The 9,947-nt window shown below is 47.5% G+C and overlaps 1 protein-coding gene across 2 annotated transcripts in view; it reads left to right on the plus strand.

The window, feature by feature from the left end:
• Nucleotides 1-9,881, plus strand: part of LOC102206740 (ubiquitin-associated and SH3 domain-containing protein B-like) — a 48,319-nt gene extending 38,438 nt beyond the window's left edge. Inside the window, exons 4-14 of one of the 2 annotated variants that reach the window (XM_005752316.1) lie at nt 1,342-1,540; nt 1,930-2,099; nt 2,210-2,418; nt 2,937-3,081; nt 3,162-3,288; nt 3,380-3,499; nt 3,599-3,691; nt 3,787-3,931; nt 5,979-6,085; nt 6,184-6,293; nt 7,463-9,881. In XM_005752316.1, the coding sequence (XP_005752373.1) occupies nt 1,342-1,540; nt 1,930-2,099; nt 2,210-2,418; nt 2,937-3,081; nt 3,162-3,288; nt 3,380-3,499; nt 3,599-3,691; nt 3,787-3,931; nt 5,979-6,085; nt 6,184-6,293; nt 7,463-7,600 (1,563 nt within the window). In that variant the 3' untranslated portion in view covers nt 7,601-9,881. The remainder of the gene's footprint in view (nt 1-1,341; nt 1,541-1,929; nt 2,100-2,209; nt 2,419-2,936; nt 3,082-3,161; nt 3,289-3,379; nt 3,500-3,598; nt 3,692-3,786; nt 3,932-5,978; nt 6,086-6,183; nt 6,294-7,462) is intronic. The other variant, XM_005752317.1, reaches the window with a different exon arrangement.
• The last annotated feature ends 66 nt before the right edge of the window (nt 9,882-9,947 follow it).

The following is a 9,947-nucleotide window of genomic DNA, read 5'->3' on the forward strand; positions in this document are numbered from 1 at the left end:
CTGTCTCCATGGGGGAAGTAAGCATGGGAGGAGGCGTTGGATCCGGGGAAGGGAGTGTGGTGAGTGCATATCAGTATCAGTGTGCATGTGTGCGTGTCGGGGTGTGTGTCCTGAGTTCAGCCTGAGAAAGTGTCCTTTAGCCTGTTGGGCTAAGATCAACAGTCTGCAGCCTACGCAGGTGGCCTTGAGTCAGTTCGTTCTCGTTCTCGTATCTCCTGGAAGAATGTTGTTGTTCTCCTCGGCGTCAACCTTGAAGCAGCTGGCGCCGTCGGGGTGGGGGTATAGCCGCATTATAGATGTAGGTAACTGGTTTTAGGTCGAACTGCACCCATTTTACACTCGTTCTAATGTCCATCACTGGTCTCCAGGTGTATCTCTCTTTGAAGAGCCGTGAGTTCTCCAAGATCTTTCCCATATTTCGTTCAGTAAGGACAGTCTGAGCACTCACCGCTCTTCCCACAGTTTCCATCAGAGCGGCGAGCCTTGTGGGGTTTTGAACAGCAGTCACTTCTTTCTTCACTTTCCGGTAAGCCAGGGCCAAGCCAGCTCCAAACAGCAAGAGCCCTGTTATCATGGGTCCGAATAAGTAGATGTCTTCAATGTCCTCGATAGACAGTCTCGCCAGGCACACGACCCCCCACTTCTGCCACCCGTCCATCGTGTGTCCAGCAGGGAACGTCCTTCTGGGACACTCTGGCTCTCCCGAACCCAGGCTTCTCGTCGAGAATAGAGTGTCAATAGCATTAAGGGACCAGTTGATCAAATCCATAGTTCTTCTTTAGTTTTAGAGAACAAGAGTGAGAAAGAGACTCTCTCAGGGTTAGAGTCAGACAAGACAAGGACATAGAAGCAGCAGCAGGGAAGATAAGGGAAGGAGAGGGTGAAAGATGCGTCCGCCTCCTCCAAGAGCCAGAAGAGAGATCTTTGTACAAAATCTTTAAGATTGAAGACATTTCTGGTAAATACGAATATCTGAAATAGGGAGGAGGGACAATAAGACAAGTGAACTGAGTCAAGGCAAATACAATGGTGGGAAAACATCAAAGGAGGAAGTTAAAAAAGGAAAGTAATAAACCACAGGAAGCCACAAAAGAAGCTTTCAAAACAAGAGGAAATAGCGTAACATCCACACACGTGAGAGTTTTGTGAACTTTACAAAAAAGCGAACTACACAAATGTGTAGCACTCTAAAACTGTATGTTGTCGTTCTGCATGTTTACATCTTCTTCACAGCAGATATTTCTTAATGAGCAGCATCATTGTTATATTCCAGAGACTCCACAGATGTGCATCAGTATGGCACCCAGCCCTCACTCTGACCATCTCTTCTTGCTTACACAGTGTGCAGACCACAAAGTAGAAGCTCTGTGCGAAGCCCTCCAGGCCAGTGTACAGCAGTGGCGGGGTCGGTTTCCCAGCCCGCTGCCTTTGGAGCTCTACACATCTTCTAACTTCATCGGTCTTTTCGTGGAGGAGCAGGTGGCCGATATCCTCAAGCTGTTTGCAGCTGACTTTGCTGCAGAGGCTGTCAGGAAGGCAGGTAAGAAGTACGAGCGTGAGGGATATCTGCACCCACAATGCTTTCTGATATTAAAGACGTGTGTCTTCCTGTCAGTCTGTTCCATCTTTCACAGTGTGTCACCGTCTGTCAGCATCACTTCACTGTTGTCACAGAGTAATGCATGCTGACTGCCTTTGTGCTTGTTGTGAACGGCGTTCTTAACAGCTTATTGAAGGCCTCGCTCATTCTGTCACTCCGAGTACGGCGACGCGCCCACATCTTATCAGAGCGGATGCTCTGTTATATTTTGGTTGTTTAGCATTAAAGAAAAAAACAGACACAGGTTTCTTCAGATTGAAAGCAAAGTGCGCCTTTGTTCTGAAAGCAGTCCCTGTGTGACATGTCTCCTGTCCCTCTGTCTCTGTCAGAAGTCCACGTGGAGCCTCACAAGAAGCAGCTCCATGTAACTCTAGCCTACAACTTCCCCAGTGATCACCTCCCCTCACTAGAGAAACTCGCTAAGGGCATTGAAGTGAAGCTGGGATGTGATTGGCTGGCTGTTCTGTTCTCCCGGGACATTCGTTTTGCTAACCACGAGGTAGCTGATATTCAGACTAAACCCCGCATGCTCCAGAACTGCACACACTGAGGACAGCTATTGAGTAGTGATGTCTGTATGTTCTGCTTGTCTGTGATTGGCCGATGCAGACCCTGAGGGTGATGTACCCCTACGTGCCACAGAACGACGATGAGCTGGAGCTGGTTCCCGGGGATTTCGTCTTTATGTCTCCCGTGGATCAGAACAGTACCAGCGAGGGCTGGGTGTACGGGACCTCGCTCGCCACCGGGCTGTCCGGCCTGCTGCCTGAGAACTATGTGAGCCTGGCGGATGAATCTGACACCTGGGTGTTTCATGCGTAAGTGTAGCACACGAGGAACGTTGCTGCTGAATATTTATGAGCGTGCACATTCACTGATGACTGTAGGCTTTGCACAGTGCGTCTGCAGCTAGCCCAAACCAAAGAATTTGTGCGTAACAAAACCACGGCGGACCCGTCCACATGTTCGTGCTTTTCAGCGTCTTACACACTTTATTGGCCGCACACGGTTGCTGTTCACAAACTCGGCTGCAGCTTTACAGCTCACAGCTTGACATCCACATCGACTACAACAGCACTGACTCAGACAGAGCACAGATTTTAAGCATGATTGCAGATGCCGCCCAGGTGCATCCATCTCACCTGCAGCGGCATCGCAGACCACGCCCCACCTCGCTGTGTTTCCATATGGCAACGTTAACCTTACTTCTCAGGATCCAAAGAAACAATCAGAATATTTAAAGGTTCACATCACACACGTCTCTCAGCTCAGTTCAATTCCATTTTATTCGCGTAGCACCAGATTTACAGTGACAGTGTTTTTCCACCAACCACAGCTCCCACTCGTTCTTCAGCTGTGAGGCCAGTGACAAGGGCAGTAAAGACAGAGGCCTGTTCGATGGACTGTTGGACAGCCGCCGTCCCGATAGCACAAGTCCCGGGGACACGCCGTCCCTTAGTCTCATCTGTCATCCAATGCAGGTACTCAACCTGTGAACTGCGCACTAAATGTTGCTGTTATCTGTCCAAATGTTCAAGCGCCCTGTTACTCGGATGTTCAGCAGGTCCTGCGGATCAGCGGGGGTCACTCTCGGCAACCCAAGCGGACTCTTTTCGTGTGCCGCCACGGTGAGAGAATGGATGTGGTCTTTGGCAAACACTGGCTCTCCCTCTGCTCAGATAGTAAAGGTGAGCACGTCCACACACCTTCATTACTGTCTTTGTGCGTCTCACGGTGAGGTTTGGACATGCAGCGGTACTTTTCTCCCCGCCTCTGCAGGTAGATACGTACGTTCCAACCTGAACATGCCTCCCAGTCTGCCTCTGTGGGGAGGACAGAGAGACTATGACATGGATGCTCCCATTACTGTGTTTGGATCCACCCAGGCCCGGCTTGTGGGTACGTGACTGGTGCAGATGTGAATGGTGTAAAACACCTGCTGCTGATGAGCAGGCTGACATTTTTGTTTTTGCACGTGTGCTTTGCTTTCTTCTCCAGGTGAAGCCCTGTTAGAGAGCAACACAGCCATAGACTTTGTGTACTGCTCTCCCGCTCTGCGATGTGTTCAGACTGCACAGAACATCCTGAAAGGTAAAAACGGGTCCGGCCTGTGCACCAGCGGTCGCGCCGACACATCGAGATAGTGCGTTTCTTTTTTATCTACGACATTTGGTTTGTGCAAACAGGTTTACAGCAGGACAGCAAGCTGAAGGTGCGAGTGGAGCCGGGGCTTTTCGAATGGACCAAGTGGGTGTCTGGGAGCTCGATGCCTGCGTGGATACCTCCCACCGACCTGGCTGTTGCACACTTCAGCGTTGACACAACTTACAGGTGATGACTGCCGAGCAGCAGCTTTTGCTTGTGTGGGGACTTTGGATGCTAACTGTGCCGTGTTAGAGTTGCATATTTCACACCTCTAATACGGAGAGAAACTAAGACGTATCTATACAACTGTAAATATAAATCCACACAGAAAGCAATGGTATGAATGCTGGTCATGTGATGATGGGAAGGTTGGTGGTTCGATCCCTGCCAGTCTGCATCCCTCTAATCTACAAATATACTAACGCCAAGTTGTGTTGTATGAGTCGAGAGAGAAGCTCTGTATCAGAATCAGTCCATTTACCATGAACTGTATTTCACTCACAGTAGAGCACAGAAAATATATCAGATGTTAAAAAAGAGAAAGGACCATTTGAAGAATAATATTAGCTCATATTTTATTTAATGGCAGCAACTCTTCTAACAACAGTCCATAAATGTTTGGACGTGAGGAGAGCAGCTGCTGGACCTGTGGCCGAGGTTGTCCAGCTGTGGTCTCACAGAGGATCGTAGCTGCTCGACTCTCCTCGGTCGTGTCGTCTTCTTTGTTTCATGATGTGGGTGTCTGTAGCTCAGGTGGTAGAGCAGGTTACCTACTGATCGGAAGGTTGGAGGTTCGATCCCAGGCTCCTCCAGTCTGCATGCCAAGTATCCTTGGGCAAGATACTAACCCCAAGTTGCTTTCCGATGCATCCATCCGAGTATGAATGTGTATGAGTGTAGTTAGAAAGCACTCAGTACAGAGGTAGTGCTTGTGAGAATGGGTGTGACTGGGTGAATGTGGCGTGTTGTATAGAGCGCTTTGGGTACTCCAGGAGAGTAGAAAAGCGCTGTATAAGAATCAGTCCATTTACCATGTTCTCAATGTTTCCGCTGGTGGTCTGCAGGCCAGTTCAACACTTGTACTGTGAAGCCGCACTGTCGTAACTCTGTGTGGTTTCACAGAAATATGGACGGTTCTTCCCTGGAAAGGACACGGTCGGGATGGCAGCACATGTTGCTGTGTCGTTCCACCATCTCCTTCATCCCATCAGAGGTGGAGACTTTTGAACTACGTGATAACAAGCCAGCCGCTGCTCTTTAGTCCACAGGACATTACAAATGTTTGATCTGTCTGATCACAGAGCAGTTTTCCATCTTCCGTCGGTCCATGTTGAATGAGCTTGGGTCCAGAGATGATGTGTGCACAGCTTTAACCTGCCCGTGTGGCACAGCGGGCTGTGTTCTGGAAGTGTTCTTGAACCCGTGCACAGAGTCGTGACTGTTTGCATTCGTGATATTCAGCCTTGTGCACAGCCGCTGCTCCAGATTCTCTGAATCTTTCTGTAGATGATATACAGTGGCTTGCAAAAGTATTGGGCCCCTTGAACTTTCCCACATTTTGTCACATTACAGCCACAAACATGAACCTGCAACATGCACCTGTGTGTAATCTAATGTCAGTACAGATACAGCTGCTCTGTGACGGCCTCAGAGGTTGTCTGAGAGAACATTGGCAGCAACAACACCATGAAGTCCAAAGAACACAGCAGACAGGTCAGGGATAAAGTTACTGAGACATTTAAAGCAGGCTTAGGCTACACAAAGATTTCCCAAGCCTTGAACATCCCACGGAGCTCTGTTCAAGCCATCATCCAGAAATGGAAGGAGTACGGCACAGCTGTAAACCTACAAGGCCGTCTTTTGGGATAAAATGAGCTAATATTTTCCATAAAATAGAAAATGTCTTAGTGTAAGCATTTGACTTCTGTTGTGATTAAAATACTGTACAGGATTAAGAGGTTTGCTAATCGTTGCATTCTGCTTTTACGGATTTTACACTGAGTCCCAACTTTTGGGGGGTTGAAGCAGGAGCAGCAGGGTTTGTAACACGCCAGCAGGAACCCTGTGTATGTCCGCCTGGCCTGCAGAGATCTCCTCTGTAGTTCTGATGGACTGAAGGGTCCAGAGCGAGTCTTACGCCATCTCCCAAACTGCAGTCCACGGCCACTCAAAGGCACAAAGAAGACACTTACCACTGCCTAACATGTTTCACTAATTATTTCTCTCAATGCAGACCTCTGATCCCAGTCAGCAAGCTCACTGTGTCCGAGTCCTACGAGAACTACATGAGTCGGAGCTATCAAGTAACCAAAGACATCCTGTCAGACTGCAAAAACAGTGGTAAGAGACACACAGCAGAGCTGCTGCAGATGTGGAACGTTTAAAGATCAGCATGTTCATGTCTTTGTGCATCCCGCCTGGGTTTCCACTCTCCGTAGGAAACAACGTGCTGATTGTAGCCCACGCTTCTTCCTTAGAGGCCTGCACGCGCCAGCTGCAGGGCCGCAGCCCACAGAGCGCCAAGGACTTCATCCAAGTCGTCCGAAAGGTCCGCTCACACACCTCTTTTCATGTGGTGCATCTGTTTTATTGTCTTTGTTACATTCCACCTTTCTGCCCATCCGTCACTGCTTCCGTCTGGCTTCCCAGCCTCCTCTCCTCCAGCCCATTTGTGCAAAAACAGGAGTGCGTTCACTGTATAGAGGGAAACACAGTCAAAGCTGTATTTCTTTGACGGGTTTTGGAGGATCAGACAATAACAAATTGTGAACGGGACATTTCTGAAATCATGTGATGAACCAACACGAGCCCTACTGTCTAACATGGTTTCAGTTTAAATAAGGAACATGTGCATTTACTCTAAATTATTTTTAGTGCCCAGCTCGCTCATGCTCAGCTCTCTGACCCGACTTGAAAAGCAGGGAAGCGACTGGAAGCTCTCATGTGCACAGTTTCTACCATCATGTCTGTGGGTTCCTACCAGACTAAACTTCCTCTTTAGATAACGTTTGTTCTCTGGGTGGCTCATTGGGGGGAAATGAGTTGATGTGTCTCACGTCACTGAGGCTTTAGTGTTTATCCAGGGTGTTAATGTGAAACAGTCAAACCAAACATGGCTGCGGAAGATTGGAAATGCCCAAATGACAACAGATAACGCAAAGTCAAAAAGTGAAGTGCGTGTGTTTCCCTCTGGTTTTACTTTGGTTTCTCTTTTCAATTAAACGGAACAAAAGGGCAGTTTTATGTGTTTTTAGCAACGGTAAACTAAACGCTGCCGTAGCTTTGTGCCATCACAGTACAGGATCTGTCCACGCTGCAGTTCATGTTCCTGTTGATGTTCACTGAGGGTCATTAACTGCTTCTCATACTCACACTGACTGTGCTGCGCTCTGCTGGATGACACTGTGAAGTATAAAACAGCTGATGATGTCAAAAAATAGGAAATAAATAAATCCGTTTGCACTAAAGTGGAAACTTAAAAGGATCAAAAAAAATTCTTTATAAATAATTAATGAAACAGTAATGTGTGTTTTTGTTAAATACAAAGAAATGATACAAAGATTATTATCCTTGTATTTCCCACATTCACGTCACGTGCTCTGTTAGTGTGAGTACACATAAAACAAAGTCTTGTAACATAATATCTATGAAGTCGGGCCCCCGTCATCTTTAATCTACTCTCCGAGTCACGTTTCCTTTGCTCTGCTTGCTCCTCAGATCCCTTACCTGGGCTTTTGCTCCTGCGAGGAGCAGGGGGACACGGGGGTGTGGCAGTTAGCGGACCCTCCCATCCTCCCCCTCACACATGGGCCAAACCACAGCTTTGACTGGAGGGAGACGCTCCTGCAAGAATGATGGCCTGAGCAGACCCTCTTAACCTGATGATGTACACACTCGGACTGCAGTGGCACAGCCGCCCCACCCCCACCCTTCCTCCAAATACTGGAACTTTCCGCCCGTCAGCAGAGAGCACCTCGGCTCTCTGCCCCAGGTGACAACGTTTGGCAGCGTGTGTTCGCTCAACATTAAGCACGCTCAAATATCACCCACCCAGTCTCAGGAAACGCATCAGGATCATAAGACGGCGGTTCTCTATTAAAAATGACGTTTGATTGATTTTAGTGAGAACTCAGAATTTGATCTATTGAGTTGTGACGTTAGCACGCAGTAGCATTCTGGCTATAGGTGTAAATGTTTTTGCTCAAAGCGTGAAATTACAATCAGTTTTAAACACGCCGATGTTTTTGTAGTATTACATTTGGACAGGACAAAAGATTAGTTACAGTAGACTGACCTACAGTAGACCTCCATTTACAGTAAGTCCAAAGATTTCCCCTTGAATGGGGAAAAGAAAGGCATCAGATACTGTTTTACTCCAACTTTACAATAAACGACATCATTAAAAACATGGCTTTATGTAAACACATGTGAACACTTTTTGTTCTGCAGTGGAGTTTCTCAAAGTTTCATGAGACTGTGGGTTTGTAACCACGGAGCTCCCGATCAGAACAACAGCGTAGTGTTATTGGAGCTTTCATGGAGTTGGCGTCCCGTGTCCTGCCGCTGCCACGTCACCAGCTGAGGTAGAACGTTTACGCCACACCTCGTAGTCTTCGTCACACCCTCCCGATGCCCCCGTACAATGCATCCCCCCACTGTCGTCTCCATATGTAGCACACTGAGGACAGCGGTGTCTCTGCAGCAACGTCACGACCTGCAATATCGACAATCACAAAGTAGCTTCTTAATTCTGGTCCAGCAGCAGTTTGTTGTTCAGACGCTCTCAGCGATCAGAAACGTCTTCCACTTTTATTTGTATTTATTTATAAGCCTTTATTGTTACAAGCAAAAATAATAAAAACAGCATGCAAGAACTTATGCTCTGTATCTCAGGTGTTGACTACATTTAAGACACACACAGTGTGTGTGTGGTCTGAAAACTGTTCCACTGATTGACTGTGATGTTGCCCCTGTCTAAGATTAAACTGATGTACCAACTGCCATCAGCAGCTGTAGCAGAAACGACGTATTCACACATCTGCTCCTTCATCCCGCTGCGTTTGGGGAATCCTGGCTCATGCTGCCAATGCAAAATGAGTTCCCACTGCAATGTAATGCTGGCGTCTTCGTGCATACTAGCAAAGTAGTCTGCGTTGTTCCAAGTGCAGAGCAGCTTCCATTGCTAACACGAGAGCTAAGGCTGCGTTCACATACAGCATCATGGTGTTCATCACCAACGCCACAGGAAGAGCTCGACAGTTTGAAAAAAGGCTTCTCAGCGCTGATCATTTTAAAGGGTCTCTGTGTAGAAACGTGTGTGCGGAGAGTTCAGCCAAGACTCAACCAACGTTTAGGAGAACTGCTCCTTTAAAGAAGCAGTTTGGCACAGCTGGCAAGTGTAGCCGTTCCCTGCACTCCAGCTGCACGGCTGCCATGTCTGCTACAGACAGAGCTCCACTCACATCACAGGTAAAAGCAGCTGAAACCAGTACGGTGGATAAAGAGAATTCAAGACTAATAACAGCATTTGGTGATTTAATAACCTGTTATATGCTTGACTTGTTCTAAACTGTTTCTGTTTTGTAAACTGTATCACTTTCAGATTTTTAAACCGGGATAATCCCTGATTGACTAGCATTTCTGTCAAACTGTAAATTATGAAGAGCTAACAATGAATTTTGCTCTCGGAGTAAAGAAAGAAGCTGCAGGAACATATCTGCGTTGTAAAAACCGTATGACCAGTCTGCAATGAAACCTGTCAGTGAGAAGCATCAGTCAGGAGGAACACAGCAGCGGCGACACGACGCGATGCTCGAGTCAGTCCATGCAGTGAAAACCTCACATCAGACCCGCTAAGCACTTGTAGCATTGCTGAGTTCAGTCACTGCACAGTGGTCACAGATGCAAATGTGTGAGGGAAGAGTCACTGCTCCCACACGAATGTGAAAGTTTCGTCCTGTTTAATAAACGTCAGACATTCAGGAGCAACATAAAGGCTTAATCTGTGTGAGAAGTGACGAGGAAGAAACCATGGTGTTCCTTTACTCTTTATTTATTGTCTGATTATATCACCAGATGTGTACAGCAATTAATTTAAAGAAATGTTGGCCTGTAATTTAAACTCTGTGTGTGTGTGTGTGTGTGCGCGCGCACGAGTGCGTGTGCGCGTGCGTGCATGTCTGTGCGTGCGTGTGTGTGCATG

The sequence above is a fragment of the Pundamilia nyererei genome, unplaced genomic scaffold (assembly GCF_000239375.1).
Source record: "Pundamilia nyererei isolate P.nyererei 1_Seehausen unplaced genomic scaffold, PunNye1.0 scaffold00353, whole genome shotgun sequence".
NCBI lineage: Eukaryota > Metazoa > Chordata > Actinopteri > Cichliformes > Cichlidae > Pundamilia > Pundamilia nyererei.